This window comes from Sus scrofa, chromosome 10 (genome assembly GCF_054392235.1).
Source record: "Sus scrofa isolate SSC_HxYL_T2T_F1_AM1 chromosome 10, Sscrofa_HxYL_maternal_Yorkshire_Landrace_v2.0, whole genome shotgun sequence".
NCBI classification, from domain to species: Eukaryota; Metazoa; Chordata; class Mammalia; order Artiodactyla; family Suidae; genus Sus; species Sus scrofa.
Genome location: NC_139392.1, coordinates 3,150,388 through 3,168,633, shown reverse-complemented (window position 1 = coordinate 3,168,633; position 18,246 = coordinate 3,150,388). Strand labels below are relative to the sequence as shown.

At 44.2% G+C, this 18,246-nt stretch overlaps 1 protein-coding gene across 3 annotated transcripts; it reads right to left on the bottom strand.

Moving 5' to 3' along the window:
* Positions 1–7,759, bottom strand: GLRX2 (glutaredoxin 2). Of its 3 annotated transcripts, none has more exons than XM_021063986.2 (4): positions 7,667–7,759; positions 4,091–4,154; positions 1,392–1,568; positions 1–295 (listed from the first exon to the last, which is right to left on the bottom strand). In XM_021063986.2, exons 2-4 carry the CDS (start codon positions 4,151–4,153, stop codon positions 164–166), a joined length of 372 nt encoding a protein of 123 aa, XP_020919645.1. In that variant the 5' UTR covers position 4,154; positions 7,667–7,759; the 3' UTR covers positions 1–163.
* Between the last annotated feature and the right edge of the window lie 10,487 nt (positions 7,760–18,246).

Genomic DNA, 18,246 nt, shown 5'->3' with positions numbered 1-18,246 from the left:
GAAGGTTTCCACCGTGATTTATTGCTCATTATTTTTATGACTTTTTCAACAAGATAATTCCTATTTTTAAAACACTACCAAATATGTAAAAGGCATTATCAGACATTGTCACTTAAAACCTACAGCCAACATTTTACTAGCAAAGTTGTAAGCGCCTCTATCACTAAAATTCTTTCCTCTTACTTTTTTTTAAGTAACACTGGTGAACTAGTGGAAGCAGTTTCCCTTCTTGGTGAAGCCTATGAGTGTCCATTGCGCCTCCAATAAAAGTTCCATTGACAAATATTCTTGGCACCTGTTGGATAAACAAAAGATTAGATGTCACCCTAGTTTCAGATGTATAAGGCCATTTACATGAGAGTAACAGATGCTCACACTGTTTGTACCTGTTTAAACTTTACAACCCTTAAGGGAGGTACTATTTTTAGCTTTATTTGGTTTTGGCTTTGGTTTCGGCTGTGCTGTTGGAATGTGGAATTTCCAGACCTGGGATCAAACCCGTGCCACAGCAGCAACCTGAGCCACACCAACAACAACACTAGATCGTTAACCCACTGAGTTACCAGGGAACTCCTCTTCAGCCTTACTTTGGGACCAAAAGAGTCACAGGAACTCCCCCAAGGTCACAATGATAGTAAATGACAGGTGGGATTTAAATCCAGGACAATCTGACTCTCAACCCTTTCCTCATCACTATGGCATAGAAAAGGTAAAATAAGGCGATCTCCAATTATGAATAATGGCCAGGGGGTTCTTTCTTATAGTTGTTTACTAAAGGGAAAGAGTACACTGTAAATTCCACCCGGGCCCATATAAACAAGAAGGGAGGGAGTTCCTGTTGTGGCTCAGCGGTAACGAACCCGACTAGCATCCACGAGGATGAGGGGATTCCATCCCCAGCCTTGCTCAGTGGGTTAAGGACCCAGTGTTGCCGTGAGCTGAGGTGTAGGTGGCAGACAAGGCTCGGATTCCAGTTGCTGTAGCTGTGGTGTAGGCTGGCAGCTGTAGCTCTGCTTGGACCCCTAAGCCTGGGAACTTCCATGTGCCACCAGTGCGGCCCCAAAAAGCAAAAAATATATAAATAAAATGAATGAACTCTGCTGTTTCCTACTCTATGATTATGGTCCCTGGATCTGCCATTTCTTTTTTCTTTTTTTCACCCTGCCCTCGGCATGTGGAAGTTCCCAGGCTAGAGATCACACCTGTGCCACAGCAGTGAAAATAGTGGATCTTTAGCCTGCTGAGCCACCAGGGAACTCTCGCCATTTCTTCATCCATGTAAGATACTCAGAGAATGGCTGGCTCACGTGCTGCTCGCCAGGGTGCCCCCCTCGCCAGGGCGCCCAGCTCACTGCCTCCTTCAGGGACAGGCGCTACACTGGGATACTCACAGTCCTGTCACCTGTCATTGTGCAAAGAGCGTCTTGAAACTGGCTTCCGTATTCAAGCAGGTCCAGCTCCACCACCTTATAGCTAACATTCATGTCATGGAAAAGCTTTTTTGCCATGGTACAGTAAGAACAAGATGTTTTGGAGAAAATCACCACACAGTTATTAGAAATTGTTTCCTGCAGTAAAACAAACCAAAACAGACAAACACACAAACAAAGAAATCCCTTTAGATTCTAGACATTACCTTTTGGAAAGAAATCATGATACAGGAGGAAGGGTAAGGATTTTGGAGTCTCACCACTGAGGCCTCGGACCTCGCCTCCATCATCGCTTTTCGCATCCAGAGATTGAGGGCAATAGTATTCATTCCCAAGGAACCTTCTTAGGAAAAGAGGATCTAACCGGTGGCAAGTGTTGGCAGGGAGTAACCACACCAGTAGGCATAGCCACTCCCTATGCAGCAAACATTCCCATGTGCGGACACAATTCCCAACACCCTACTGGCTCATTCAAACGTGACTACAACCTGAACTAGGTCCTTTGGGCACCTCCACTTCACGGATGAGCAGAGGGAGGCATGGAGGAGGGTAAAAAGCTTACTTGTGGTCCTTAGCTGGTAAGCAGGTGAGCTGGGATTTGAACTCAGGAAAGGCTGATTCTATAGCCCAGCCACTTAACCTCTGTCCTGCTGCTTCTCAAATACTCAGTCGGTATTAGGAGTTAACGCCTTACCTGCCTTAACGTTCTTTCTTAACTTATTAATTTTTTTACCACCTTAATTATTCTTTGTTTTAAAAAAAGACTGAAGTGGGAGTTCCCGTCGTGGCGCAGTGGTTAACGATTCCAACTAGGAACCACGAGGTTGGGGGTTCGATCCCTGGGCTTGCTCAGTGGGTTAAGGATCTGGCGTTTCCGTGAGCTGTGGTGTGGGTCGCAGACGAGGCTCAGATCCCACGTTGCTGTGGCTGTGGTGTAGGCGGGTGGCTACAGCTCCGATTCGACCCCTAGCCTGGGAACCTCCATGTACCGCAGGTGCGGCCCTAGAAAAGACAAAAAATAAAATAAAATAAAATAAAATATAAAAAAAGACTGAAGTGGAGTTCCTGTTGTGGTGCAGCGGAAATGAACCTGAATAGTATCCATGAGGATTCGAGCTCCATCCCTGGCCTCGTTCCATGGGTTAAGGATCCAGCGTTGCCCTGAGCTGTGGTGTAGGTCACAGATGCAGCTCAGATCCTGTGTTGCTGTGGCTGTGGTGTAGGCCAGCAGCTGCAGCTCCTATTCGACCCCAGCCCAGGAACTTCCAAATGCTGTAGGTGTGGCCCTAAAAAGCCAAAAAAAAAAAAAAAGAAAGAAAGCAATTCCCTCACTAGAGGTCTCCTGCATTGCTGTTACATTCGGTGGCTGGGAGTAAACAGTTTCAGAGCCAAGTAAGTCCAAGGCAGTAATGTTACGGATGTGGTGGCGTTTGGTGGCGAGGAACAGAGAGACAGATTTGAGGAGTGAGTCCTGTAGGCTGCAAAGGAAGAAAACACCCACGCAAGAGGAATTTCTGAGGAGAACCAACTGGGCTTTGCAGTGAGAGCAAGGGGAAAACCAGAGGGCACAGGAGGGCACAGTCTCCCCGAGGCAGTGGCGCAGAGCAACTGCTGCACACTAGCTTCTGGGTTAGGGAGACAGCTTCCCCACCAGAACCAAAGAGGCTCCCTGGCTGCGGGCAGTCTGACTGGCACCGGCACCAGCACCAACAGTAGACCTGGGCTGGGTGTGGTGCAAAGAGCCACCAACGTCACAGACCCAACTTAGGAGGAGCGAAAAGTCTATGAAGAATAAATCTCATAGGAGTTCCCACTGTGGCGCAATGGGAGAGGCGGCGTCTCTGCAGCTCTGGACGCAGGTTTGATTCCCAATCTGGCAGCTGCATCGTAGGTCACAACTGGAGCTGGCATCTTATTCCTGGCCCAGGAATTCCATATGCCATGGGGTGGCCAAAAAAGGAGAAAAAAAAAAGAAGAAATCTCATAAATTTTAACAGAATGAATGACAACTTCTCTGTCACATGCATTATTTTGATAGCAGATTTAAAAACATATATATATATATATATATTTTTTTTTTTTTTTTTTTTTTTTTTTGCTTTTTAGAGCCACACCTGTGGCATATGGAGGTTCCCAGGCTAGGGGTCGAATCGGAGCTATAGCCACCAGCCTACGCCACAGCCACAGCAACGCGGGATCCGAGCCGAGTCTGCAACCTACACCACAGCTCACGGCAACGCCGGATCCTTAACCCACTAAGCAAGGCCAGGGATTGAAGCCGAGTCCTCATGGATCCTAGGTGGGTTCTTTAACCACTAAGCCACGATAGGAACTCCTTACAATGTATGAGTAACCCATTTGCTGGACTATGTCAGGTTAGGATAGGAATGAGCATATTAAGCATGTAAGACAATTCAGCAATGAGGTCCTTCTGTACAGCACAGGGAACTCTATCCAATCACTTGTGATGGAGCACGATGGATGGTAACATGAGAAAAAGAATGTGTATATATGTATAACTGGGTCACTTTGCTGTAGAGTAGAAATGGACAGAACACTGGACATCAACTATAATAAAAATTTTACAGATGAAAAATAAACACATAGGATGATTCTTTTTCCACAGAGGAAAGGTTTTCTCACGCGTCCCCCTCACTCACTTGGATCTGATTCACGGGAGCAGCTGCTGTGTTCCCCAAAGAAGATGACGTGTGGTTCCCCATCCTAAAAGGAATTTTAACAAAGGCAGTGCGGTTTATTAAACATTAGAGATAATATATCAGATGAGATCAAACTGAAGAAAACCTTTGATATGCAAAATGTATATCAAAACTTTTAAAAGAGAAAAAAGCTACTATCAGTACAAAATATTAGTTTACCAAGTATTCCTTTACCACCATCCAAAGGGCCTGCGGGCTCCTCGATCTAGGCTCCCAATAACCTTAATTATTTGATAAACCACATTCACTGTGTTTAAAGCCTGGTACACTCTCACTTCTATTTGAAAGCCACATTTCAAATGGACTGTCGTGATGACTGGCCCTAAGACCTGACCATGAATTTAAACATACAGTTTCCAGAGTTCCCACCGTGGCACAGTTAAGGATCCAGCATTGCTCCGCCTGTGCCGCAGGTTGCAGCTGTGGCTTGGATTCGATTCTTATAGGGAACATCCATATGCTGTGGGTGTTGCTGGAAAAAAAAAAAAGAAGAAGGAGAAGAAGAAAAAATATATATATAGTTCCATTTTTCTTCTTAAGACATGCCAAAACTCTATGAACACTCTGTGAAACAGAGAACCTACAAATATTCAAAGGTTTTTAAGGAAACTAAGATTATCTCAGCCACAAGGGTCCATAGCTCTCATTTCCCCATCTGTAAAATGGGAACCATAGTCGCCCCGTCCTCAGGGGGGTTGGGAAGATTAAATGAATTGATACACAGCACGAAGATCAGTGCCTTAACCACAGTAAATGTTTGACAGTATTCCTTTTATTTTCTGACTATAGGAACACTTATTATCTCAGTATTTATTATCCGGATCCTTGAAAAGGGATGCAGTCACTGCAACAGGAATATATGAATTAAAATGGACCAGTTTAATATCAGCAACTCCCCAGAGCTTTTCCTCGGCTACTACAGTTCTTGATCAGTCAAGCCCTGCTGATTGTGAAACAACAGCAAACACCAGGATGCTAAATAATTGCAGAGCGAATTCACAAATCGTGCAAAAGGATATGAGGTAATCGGGGCTTCAGAAAAGAATTATTCAAATATCTAAGGACTAAGAGAGTAAGATAAAGAACTGAGGCTGCAGGGAGTTCCCTGGTGGTCTAGCGGTTAGGATTTGCGCTTTCACTGCTGAGGCTGGAGGTTCAATCCTTGGTCTGGGAACTGAGATTGCATATCGAACCACTGCATGTCACAACCAAAAAAGAATTGAGGCTTCAAATATTTAAAATGATGTTCTTCATGATTATGCCGCAAAGCTCAAATTTGTTTTGTTTTGTTTGTTTGTCTTTCTAGGGCCCTACCTGCGGCATATGGAGGTTCCCAGGCTAGGGGCTGAATCAGAGCTACAGCTGCTGGCCTATGCACAGCCACAGCAACACCAGCTGCAACGCCACAGTGACAGCGGGCTGGATCCTTAACCCACTGAGTGAGGCCAGGGATTGAACCTGAGTCCTCAAGGATACGAGAGATTCGTTTCCTCTGATCCACGACAGGAACTCCCAAAGCTCAAGTTTTAACAGGAAAGTTTCTCCCTCCAAGTCAGCACTTCATTCATTGTGAATGCTCTTAGAATTGATATGGCGTTAAATATAAAAATAAGCTACTCTTTATGTTTAGTTTCATTTTTCTCAAAGGTATCAATTGACACTTTTTTAGTGGCATTGTAAGAATCCACTTTAAGTAGCTTTTTACATGTTACCCTTGGACACAGAGCCATGCCTGCACTCTCAGCAATGAGGAAGCCGTAACGACCAAAACCCTCAGCAGTAACAGAGTTAGAGACAGAAACTACTCCGTTGGAACATCCTATCACCCCAATATTTCCAGCCTATTAGTCCATGCTTCCCCACAGATCAGCAAGAAAACCTTCAGAGCAAAAAGGGCCTGTGTGCTTATCTCGGAAAAGCTGGAAAAATGCAGTGCGCTACGGAGACCTCAGCCAACTCAGGAGGAGAGTGGAAGGTGCAGCTTTAAGAAAAACAGACGCAGGCTGGACGCTACCATCCATCATTCTAGAGGGACTTGAAAGATTGTGTCCATGGCTGTACAACTATAAATGCAATAAAATTCATTGAGAGAAAAAAGGAAAGAAGGAAAAATGCAGGCAGGCTTCCTAGAACTAAACCAGAGCAGACAGAGGAGGTCAAGGGGTGCTGCCCTGGACCTAAGCAGGAGCTTTGGTGGAAAACAACCTATTTGTTTTACCAACTAAGAAAACACGTCCTTTTCATCTCAATTCCAGCATTTAATAATCATCCCCAAACCATCTACTATTTGGATCTACTATGGAAGATTGAGTTTCAGCAGAATTTTCATGAGAGAATGTTTTCTTGGGTTCTGAGAGGAGGTGGGAGGTGCATTCTGAAATACCACCCTCTTCGAAACTAAATAAAAGAGAAAGTTTCTGGAAGGCACTTTTCTCCAATTCTAGTGGAGCTTGGTAAAAGCTGCCACCTGTTAAGGAAAGAGACATCAACTGAGAAGTGTACAATAAACGTTTCGCTTCTACACTGATGGAGTAGCCACTAGCCATGCCACATTTATGGAGCACCTACTCTGTGCCAAGCAGGCAAAGGGCTAAATACCCCCCGAGACGTATCACTGGAAAACCGCAAAGGAGCCTCAAGGACCTGTCAGTCAAACAGTTACACTGTGTGATGCGCACCCTCTGGAAAAGGTCTCTAGTGGTGCCGAAAATTAACCGAGTTTCGGCAGTCTTGCAAAACGAGTAGGAGTTACCAGATCAAGTAGGTAGGAAGAAACTTCCAGAAAGAGGGATGGCTGCTCGGATACGTGAGCTGGCAGGACAGCCTCGACCCGCCGCGCGCGAGTGCGGCAGGTAGAGCATCCGCCTAGGCAGGAGGTCTCACACCGCAGGCCTGCGAGCCGCAGGCATTCCTGGTGGAGAAGCGCAGGGGAAGCACGGTCCTTGCTCTAGCTGGAGGGACACCGGCAGGAATAAGTCACCGTCATATCCTCAAAGACTAGACCATTTAGTAGAAAGCGTCACTTTCACTTCCTGCCGCAGGGTTGCCAGATTTGGCAAATGAACGTGCATATCGGTCGGATAAATTAGAATTTCAGATAAACAGCGAATACCTGTTTAGCCTAAGCACGTCCCTTGCAATCCTGGGGATATTCGTAGACCGCACCATCATTAGCTGTTTATTTGAAATTCCCATTAATCAGGGCATCTTGTATTTTATCTGGCAACCAAAGGGGAGAGGAGGTCCAAGCGCACAGGATTCAGAATTTTCAACCTGAGAGTCACCTGATCCTTAAGTCCACTTGAGCGCTTAGGGCACCCTTCCCTCCCCACCCGTCCCGGGCCTTCCGCACTCGAAGGGGCCTCGCTGAACTCAGGGCCCACACTCGGCGCCGCAAAGAGGCGCCCCCGCCCACCGCTAGGTCCAGACCCCCGCGATGCCTCCCGCTCGCAGCTCCCCTTACCCAGAGGCCGAAGCTCCCGGTGCCCCGCCAAACCGCCCCGTCGAGCCGCTCACCCTCCGGACCAGCCGTGTCCCCGCCAAAGCAGCGCGGAGCCAGTACATGGTAGCAGCGCTGGTCCGCCGCAAGCCGACGCGCCGACGACTGCCCCTCGGGAGAGCCCGCCTCCGCCCGTTGGCCCCGCCCCCGCCGTTGGCCCCGCCCCCGCCGCCGGCCCCGCCTCCGTCCGCAGACCAGCCACGCCCCCGCCGCCGGCCACGCCTCCCCGGGCTGCCCGCGCTGCCCGTCTCAACCGCACCGACCGGTCCTACCCCTCCCCGCCTCCCACGCGACCGGAGGGCGGGATCCCGGCGAGGCCCACCCACTGGGGAAGGGCAGTCGGAGGCCCGCAGGTGCCTCGGCTGCCTGTCTGCAGGGTTCATCCAAGCCCTGCACCTGTTCCTTTAGGGTTAGGGACGCTCCTAAAGGATCGCGGGCACGTGTCGTCAGTGCTGGGGATGGTGGTCAACCTTCTGACGAAACGGAGGAGAAAGATAATCTGTCTGACGCCGAATCGAAGTGCCTGGGATATTTACATAGCACGGTAGCATAATTACAACTTCCTGTCGGGCAGGTCTTTGTGTTGGAGAAATAACAACCTAAATATGTCATTACAAAAGATCTCACAGAAGTTGTGGGATGATTGGATTTTAGAAAAAAAAGTGATCCGTTGTAGAACGTTCATTCCAAAGAAAACAAAGATAGTGTATTCAAAATGAAATTAGGCAAATAAAACTAAATATAGCCCAGAGGGGTCTGATGGCTTGAGTGCTGCTAATGACATCATCGTGTCCTTAGTCGTGGTAATAATAGCCCTTTGTGCGTTGCTTTACAAAAAGAGGTGGGTCAGCCTTTATTTTTATTTACTGAGGACCAGGACATTGAAATCTATTTGTTAAGGTCAAAGGTCAGATGGTGTCTAAAATTCTAAACAATTATTGGAACAATCCAGGCCTTTTTTGAGTCTTCATGCTCAATTAGCTAAACTGAAGATTCATGTTACCAAGTTACAAAATGAGCATTTCTGTTTCTGATAGTTTTTTTCCCTGCTTTCAAGTGGGCCACGTTTTTCATTACTTCATAAAAGGATAAAAGGGTAGTTGCAAAAACGAAGACCCCAAAAAGTGTAAAGTCATTTCTCGTAAATCCAAAATTAACTTTAAAAATAAGATGTAAAAAAATAAAAATAAGATATGTTATCAACAGTGTTGTGGGGGTTTGTGGAGTTTTGAAATTGAAAGATAGCTGTTTAGGAATTTACTGTGTCATTTTTGTTTTGAGGTAGAATTTTACCTTATTGTTTCAAATTGTGTATTGAGAGGTAAAATAATCATGCCACGATTTAATTTTAATATAGTATTGATGGCCCATGTTAAGCACATAAATCACTGGACAGGTTTTTTGTTTTTTGGGTTTTTTTTTTTTTTTTTTTTTTTTTGTCTTTTTAGGGCCACACCTGGGGCACGTGGAAGTTCCCAGGCTAGGGGTCGAATCAGAGCTACAGCAATGCTGAATCCCTGACCCACTGAGGGAGGCCAGGGATCAAACCTGCATCCTCATGGATACTAGTCAGATTAATTTCCGCTGTGCCACGAAAGGAACTCCTGGAAAGATATTTTAAAAAGGGATCTCAAGTGAAGGCACTTCAAACAAGGAGCTCCCGTTGTGGCTCAGCAGGTTAAGAACCCTACGGCTAGTATTTATGCCTTGCTCAGCAGGTTAAGGATCCAGCATTGCCTGAGCTGGGGGGTAAGTCACAGACATGGCTCAGATCCCTTGTTGAGGTGGCTGTGGTGTCGGCCAGCAGCTGCAGCTCCCATTCAACCTCTAGCCTGGGAACTTCCACCTGCTGCATGTGCGGCCCTAAAAAGCAAAGGAGAAAAATGAGCTACAAGAATATGCTGTACAGCTCAGGGAATATAACCAATATTTATGATAACCATAAATAGAGTATAACTTTAAAAAATCGTGTATCAGTAAGTTGTACACACGAAACTTAATATTGTAAATCAACTATACCTCGATTTAAAAAAAAAAAAGGTCTCTAGTCTTCTATGAGCCTTGCACCAGGCAAATTAATAACTAAGTGCCATCTGGTGTTGAACAAACAGCATTTTCTGATAGATGTTTCCTAACTTTTGCATTCTGAGCTTTTGTCTTTTCTTTCTTTCTTTTTTTTTTTTTTGGTAGGTTCCTTGGGAATTTCTACATAGTAAATCACATCACATGTAAATTGGGAGGGTTTTCTTATTTTTTCCTTTCCAATCCAAATATATTTCCTTTTCTTGCCATATTGATTTTGCTAGAACTTTTTTTTTTTTTTTTTTTTGGTCTTTTGTCTTTTTAGGGTTGCACCCATGGCAAATGGAGGTTCCTAGGCTAGGGGTTGAATCGGAGCTATTGCTGCTGGCCTACGCCACAGCCACAGCAATATCAGATCCGAGCCGTGTCTGTGACCTACACCATAGCTCATGGCAACACCGCTGGATCCTTAACCCACTGAGTGAGGCGAGGGATCACACCTGCAACCTCAAGTTTCCTAGTCGGATTTGTTTCCACTGCTCTGCGACAGGAACTCCTGAGCTTTTGTCTTTTCAAAGACATTGAGCTCCTTGTCATCCTGGTCTATATCTTTCCTTGAGAGGAGCTCAACTTGTATTTTTATTCCTATTTTCTTTTCTTATGATTTCAAAGAGAGAATGAATGAGAAGCTATGTTTTTGATTTTACTGGTGAATGTATTTACATTTGAGATAAAAAAAAATTCACTGAATAGTATAGGAAGTTTGAACTGTGGGTGTAGATGAGTAAAATCTTTGTCTTGCAAAATTTACTGACCACCCAGAGTGAGGGAGTAAATTCACATACAAAAGTGAGTAACATTACTTGGTTCAGACTGAAGACTGGGAAACTTCGGTGGCATTTCTTACAAAAGCTATAATGCAGATGTGTTCCACTAAACCTGACTCCCTAACACGCAATGACTGATACAAAGGTGACACAAGTGCAGCAGGGTGGTGGATCTAATCAAATTCCCTTAAACCTAATTGAATTCCCTGCTAATCTTAGAGACCTGATCAATTCATCTAAATTAGCAACATCTTTGCTTTGCTTTATTATTATTATTATTACTACTATTTTTCTTTTTTGGCCACCCTGTGGCACATGACTGCACTGCAGCTGCGGCAATGGATGATGCCGAGGCCTTAACCCACTGTGCTGGGGACTGAACCTGCATCCTGGTGCTACAGAGATGCCACCCATCCCATTGTGCCGCCGTGGGAACTCCTGCTCTGCTTTATTTTTCTCCAGGGCACTTATCACCAACTGCTTTTGTAGTTAGGTTCCTAGGTATACCTGTGTTTCATTGTCTCTTGCTCCATGAGAATGAAAGCACCAAAGGGCTAGGAAAATGTTCTCTTCACTGCTGGATCCCACCTAAGTTTACTTAAAAACTGCATTGTTTTCATCATAATTGCAGAAATAATGCAAAAAAGCAAAAATCTGTGCATTTTAGAATTTAATAAATGGCGTAAAATAAGGGATACGTAAACTCACAATGGAAATTTGATAACATTTGATGAGAACAGTAGGCTGACAATTTTCAGAGAAAAAGAACTACAATGATTTTACAAATTATACTGAATAGGATAACTTAGTTTAATGCATATTCTGCAACACAAATACAGGAGGGAAGAGAGCAAAGGAATGGGAGCTCTTTTTAATCCTTTCTAGCTCTTTTTTACCTAATGAACCAGCTTGTCAAAGAGGTCTTCTCTGATAACATTATATAGAGTAGCTAACGCATTCTGCGCTTCCTGTATCGTTTGCTGATTAATTTTCCTTGAGAACATTTATCACCTCTTTTAAAAAATTACCCTTTTTTTTTTCTTTTTTGGCTGCCCGGCGGCACATGGAATTCCTGGGCCAGGGGTCAGATGTGAGCTGCAACCTACACCGAAGCTGTGGCAACACCCACTCCTCAACCCACTGTGCCAGAACACAGATCAAATCTGCATCCCAGGGCTTCAGAGATCCCGTTGCGCCACAGCAGGAGCTCCTAAATTTTTACTTTTTAAAAATAGAGATATAATAGTTTTACTGTATCATTTAACTTTCAGGTGTACCACAGTGATTCAAAATTTTTATAGATGATATTCCCTTCATAGTTATTATAAAATAGTGGCTGTAGTCCCTGTACTGTACACTATATCCTTGTAGCTTATTTATTTTGCAGAGCAGTTTGGCTCTGTTAATCTCCTACCCTTATGTTGTCTGTTTCACCTTCTTTCTCCCTACTGGTGACTGCTAATTTGTTTGCTATCTTTGTGACCCTGTTTCTTTCTTGCTTGCTCTCTTTCTTTCTTCCTTCCCTCCTTTCTTTATTTCTTTCTTTCCCACAACATACTGAAGTTCCCAGGTAGATACTGAACCTGAACCACAGCAGTGACAACAGTGACCACATCAGGTCCTTAACCAATAGGCCACCAGGGAACTCCTTGTTTCTTTTTTGTTATAGTCACTAGTTGTATTTTTTAGATTCCATAAGTGATAAATACAGTACTTGACTTTCTCTTTCCGACCTACTTCGCTAAGCATAATACCTCCAAAGTCCATCCATGTTGTTGCAAATGGCAAAATTTTATTCTTTTTTATGGTTGGGTAGCATTTATTACCTCTTGACACTGTATGTGCCTTTGTATTTATATTTATTATCTGTCTTCCCTCAAAGAATGTAAGATCCATGAAGGCAAGTACCTCAGCTCTTTGGTTCACTGCTGCATTTCCAGGTCTTAGAACAGGATCTAGCATGCTGTAGATATAACAAAGAATTAGTACATATGTGATTATGTTACATTTTAGTTTAGAGTATAATGTTCTAATTTAGCAGTCACTAAAACATATTCAGAGCTGTCTTTTGAAAAATAGAATTTTTATTACAGTATCTCATATAAGTATTCCTATCTCAGACAGTGTAAAGTGTTTTAATTGCCATTAGTAGCAATTAAACCTCCTTTTAAGTTGTAAAAAACAAGTTGAAAGCACATATTGTTGCAATAGTGAATCATTATGTTAAAACTATTACAGGAGTTCCCATCGTTGTGGCTCAGTGGAAAGGAATCTGACTAGTATCCATGAGGACGCAGGTTTGATCCCTGGCCTCACTCAGTGGGTTAAGGATCTGGCATGGCTGTGAGCTGGGGTGATTTTGTTGTGAACGTTAAGCTATCTATACTCAAGTGGAAAGATATTAAGCATATGGGAGATGGGTTCTACAATGAAGCAGCTGCGTAGGTTTTTCCCAGACTGAAAATCTGCTACAATGAATAAAACCTCAACATGCGGGTGTTCTCTGTGGCCCCGTGGGCTAAGCGGGTTGAAGATCTGGTGTCATCACTGCAGTGGCTCAGGTTGCTGATGGGGTGCAGGTTTGATCCCTGACCCAGGAACTTTCACATGCCTCGGGCAGGGCCAAACAAACAAAAAACCTTGAACACACAAATACTTCTTAAGTAAAAATAGGAAAACCTTTTTTTAAAAATTTTTTAATTTATTTTTATTATTTTTTTAAATTTATTTTTGTCTTTTTGCCTTTTCCAGGGCTGCACCGGCAGCATATAGAGGTTCCCAGGTTAGAGATCGAATCAGAGCCGTAGCTACCGGCCTACACCAGAGCCACAGCAACTCGGGATCCGAGCCTTGTCTGCAACCTGCACCACAGCTCATGGCAACGCCGGATCCTTAACCCACTGAGCGAGGCCAGGGATCAACCCCGACACCTCATGATTCTTAGTCGGATTCGTTAACCACTGAGCCACGATGGGAACTCCAAAATAAGAAAAGCTTTTAATTGTGATGTTCTCCTTTCATCTTATAATTCTTGTCATTACATATAGTGGTGTCTTCGTACTTATTTGCCTTATTAAATGCTTCTTTAATAATGATAGCAACAGGAGTTACCATGGTGGCACAGCGGAAACAAATCTGACTAGTAACCATGACGAAGCAAGTTCTATCCCTGGCCTTGCTCAGTGGGTTAAGGATCCGGCGTTGCCGTGAGCTGTGGTGTAGGTCGAAGATGCAGCTTGAATCCTGCATTGCTGTGGATGTGGTGTAGGCTGGCACCTGCAGCTCTGATTCAACCGCTAGCCTGGGAACCTCCATATGCCACGGGTGCTGCCCTAAAAAAGCAAAAAAGCAAAAAAAAAAATGATAGCAAGAGTTTTTAATTGGGGTGTTTTGTTTTCTTTTTTGTCTTTGTTTTTTTTTTTTTGCTATTTCTTGGGCCACTCCCACGGCATATGGAGGTTCCCAGGCTAGGGGTCCAATGGGAGCTGTAGCCACTGGCCTACGCCAGAGCCACAGCAACTCGGGATCCAAGCTGCGTCTGCAACCTACACCACAGCTCATGGCAACGCCGGATCGTTAACCCACTGAGCAAGGGCAGGGACCGAACCCACAACCTCATGGTTCCTAGTCGGATTTGTTAACCACTGCGCCATGACGGGAACTCCTGTTTTCATCTTATAATTCTTGTCATCACATACAGTCTTTGTACTTATTCGCCTTGATATAAAGTAAATTTATTTTGGTATGCACTCGTCATTGATTTCATTGGGTTTTCTGATTTCCCGAATAATTTAACTTTTTAAATAAAGTTATCATAAAAACTATTTCTTGAAAAGTAGACAGTTATAATTCAAAAGCCGAGTTTATAATTAGAAAATAATTTCCCACTGTAAAAATAAATACAGACTCTCCAAGTGAAAACAAACTGAGGTGATTTTTAATATATTATTTTATTTTATTTTGCTTTTTAGGGCCACACCTGCAGCATATGGAAGTTCCCAGACTAGGGGTCGAATTGAAGCCATAGCTGCCGGCCTCCACCACAGCCACAGCCACAGCCACAACGGATCCGAGCCACCTTTGGGGCTTACGCCACAACTCACAGCAATGCCAGATCCTGAACCCATGGAGCGAGGCCAGAGATCGAACCCACATCCTCATGGATACTAGTCGGGTTTGTTCCCACTGAGTCATAATAGGAACTCCAAACAGAGGCTCTTTTTAGAGAGTTTGCCATAGCAAGAAAGCAACTATCGCTGTGTTTGATAAAGATTCAAAGGCAGGCAGGGATGTGGGAAAGCTTTATCAGGAAGAAAAGAAAAGGCTTCAGGCGTGCTCTGCTAGGATGTTGTAGCTGTGGGCAAAGTGGACACCACTGTAACGGGAGGAAAGGGCCAGAAGCCAAAGCCTTGGGGCCCCTGTGAACCCTGCCAGGAGGGTTTTGCACAAACTCCTCTAGCAATGAGCTAAGAATATGTGCATGTTGTTTGTTTATTCTCAGGGCAGGCATAGGGTTTTCCTTAGTGGGGGGCTATAATTCCATTTTCCACCTTTCACAAGCTTAATGAAAACCCAAGAAAATTAATAGTATTCTAAAACTGAAACTAGCAAAGCTGTCAGAAACGGAACTTCCATGGCCTTCTGTATTCCCGTTTCCCTGGATGGCAGTAAGATCGCCCCCAACCCTGAGCCCACAGAGCATCTCAAGAGTCAACAACCACCCCCAACTCCATGCTTTACCTCCATCACCCCTTGTATTTGAAAAGTCTGCTTCCAGAGTTCCCTTCATGGCTCAGTGGTTAACGAACCCGACTAGGAACCAGGAGGACGCAGGTTGAATTAAGGATCCAGCATTGCCATGAGCTGTGGTGTAGGTTGCAGACTTGGCTCAGATCCCGCATTGCTGTGGCTGAGGTATAGGCTGGCAGCTGTGGCTCCAATTTGATCCCTAGCCTGGGAACTTCCACATGCTGAGACTGTGGCCCTAAAAAAAAAAAAAAGAAAAAAATTCTGCTTCCAAGCCTAGATTCTATCCATTACAGACCAATGTGAATAAATAAGACATTTATGGCGCCTCCAGAGTTATCACTAGCAGGCTCCAGTTGCATTTCCAAAATATCTGCTGAGGAGTTCCTATTGTGGCTCAGTGGGTTAAGAACCCGACTAGTATCCATGAGGATGCAGGTTCGATCCCCGGACTCACTCACTGGGTTAGGGATCAATGTTTCCATGAGCTGTGGTATAGGTCACAGACATTGCTTGGATCTGGTGTTGCTGTGGCTGTGGTGTACATCGGCAGCTGCAGCTCTGAATCGACTTCAGCCTGGGAACTTCCATATGCTGCAGGCATGGCACTTAAAAAACAGAAACAAAACAAAGCAAAATACCTACTGAAACAGACCTTTCCTGATCTAAAACCTGGAGGTGAATCAATACAAGACATCAGAATAAAACTGCCCTTGGACATTGGTGGGCAGGTCCTTATCGGGTCTTGTTAACAGAGGACATAGTGGTAAAAGCCCACGGTCATCATCTTGGACCCGCAGCTTCTGACTGAAAAGATGAGCCACTTTCTCCTCATTGCCGGAGATTTATCCTATCAGGAGACTTCAAACCGAGATTGCAAGGAGTTCTTTAGAAACTGATGACTGGAGAAGTAGGCAGCTTTTATCCAAAGCAAAGAGACACAATGAATTTTCCAAACTTTTTCTAGTTAATTTTCTAACTTTTCAACGCTAGTACTGATCTTGCCTTTTATCGTAATTGGACGCACTATTATTGAACCAACATTAGTTGGTTAATTGTAAGGGGTTTAAAAACAAAGTGATCTGCGATTTTTGGTCCTTTAACTGTTGTTAACAACAGGTGACGAATGACCTACCTCCTTACATTGAGTTTAAGACTCGTCATCCTCAGGGTGTGAAGACAGGGAACCCCCCCCGCCCCCCCGCACTGTCGGCAGGAATGTAAACAGGCACAGCCACTACGAAAAACGGCATGGAGGTTCCTTAAAAAACTAAAAATAGAGTTACTGTATGATCCAGCAATCCTACTCCTGGGTATATATCTGGACACAACTCTAATTCAAAAAGGGGAGTTCCCGTCGTGGCGCAGTGGTTAACGAATCCGACTAGGAACCATGAGGTTGCGGGTTCGGTCCCTGCCCTTGCTCGGTGGGTTAACCATCCGGCGTTGCCGTGAGCTGTGGTGCAGGTTGCAGACGCGGCTCGGATCCCGCGTTGCTGTGGCTCTGGCGTAGGCCGGTGGCTACAGCTCCCATTGGACCCCTAGCCTGGGAACTTCCATATGCCACGGGAGCGGCCCAAAGAAATAGCAAAAAAAAAACCAAACAAACAAACAAAAAAAAAAAGTACACCCCAATGGTCACAGAAGCACTATTTATAATAGCCAAGACGTGGAAGCCACCTAAATGTCCATTGACAGATGAATGGATTGAGAAGATGTGGTACGGAGTTCTCTTGTGGCACAGTGGGTTAAGGATCTGGTTGTCACTGCAGTGGCTTGGATTGCTGCTATGGCACCATTCAACCCCTGGCTCGGGAACTTTCACAGGCCGTGGGTGTGGCAGAAAAAAAAAGTTATGGTGTGTGTGTGTATAGATACTACTCAGCATAAAAAAATAATGAAATAATGCCACTGGCACCAACATGGACGGACCCAGAGATTATCCTACTAAGTAAGTTAGACAAAGGCAAATACATGTTTTTGCCATATATTTTTTATTATAGTTCATTTACAATGTTCTGTCAACTTCTGCTGTACAGCAAAGTGATCCAGTGGTACATACATATATACATCCTTTTTCTCACGTTATCCCCCATCATGTTCCATCACAAGTGATTGGATATAGTTCCCTGTGCTTATACAGCAGGATCCCATTGCTCATCCACTCCAAAGGCAACAGGAGGCAAATATATTCTGATATCACATATATATGGAATCTAAAATATGATACAAAGGAACTTATTTACAAAACAGAAACAGACGCAGGGACATAGAAAACAAACTCATGGTTACAAGAGGGGAAGGGGGTGGGGAGGGATAAATTAGAAGTTTGGGATTAGCAGATACAAACTACTATATGTAAAACAGATAAACAATAAGGTTCTACTGTATGGTGTAGGAAACAATATTCGCTACTTTGTGATAAAGTATACTAGAAAAGAAAAAAATCAATACCCTCCAAAAAACATAATTTACCCCAAGAGAGAGACTGTTTAGTCACTGCTATAAAACGGAAGGCTTGTGGCCCCTCCAAATTCATATACTGAAATGCTAACTGTAGGGTGATGGTACTAGCAGTGAGACCTTTAGGGGTGGTGACTAGGACCTTATATAAAAGACCCCAGGGAGCTCCTTTCTTTCCACCAGCTGAGGATGCAACATAAAGCATGACCCAGGAAGCAGGTTCTCACCTGACTCTGAGTCTGCAGGTACTTTGGTCTTGGACTTGCTAGCCTTCAGAACTACCAGAAATAAATTTGTTTATAGTCTGTAGCATTCCCTTATAGCAGCCTAAATGGTCTAACATAGTCACTGCGTATGAAATAACATTAAGCATCTTTTGAGTGGACAGTAATTGACTCTAAGTTATCATAAAACTTTGACTTTTTAAAACTCATCTATACACTTTTTGATTTAACATTTTTAAGGATCAAGAAATGTGACAAATAATGTGCTAGACACTTCGATAGGAGGACACAGGTCTATTGTCCTTTACTTTTGTA

Excerpts from the sequence above, each read along its gene's own strand:
- GLRX2 (XM_084978731.1), bottom strand. The coding sequence starts at position 7,345 with ATGGGAATTTCAAATAAACAGCTAATGATGGTGCGGTCTACGAATATC. Across the intron at positions 4,155-7,262 it reads GACGTGCTTAGGCTAAACAG|GATGGGGAACCACACGTCAT; the intron begins GTATTCGCTGTT and ends AATTCCTTTTAG. Across the intron at positions 1,569-4,090 it reads CTCCCGTGAATCAGATCCAA|GAAACAATTTCTAATAACTG; the intron begins GTGAGTGAGGGG and ends GTTTTACTGCAG.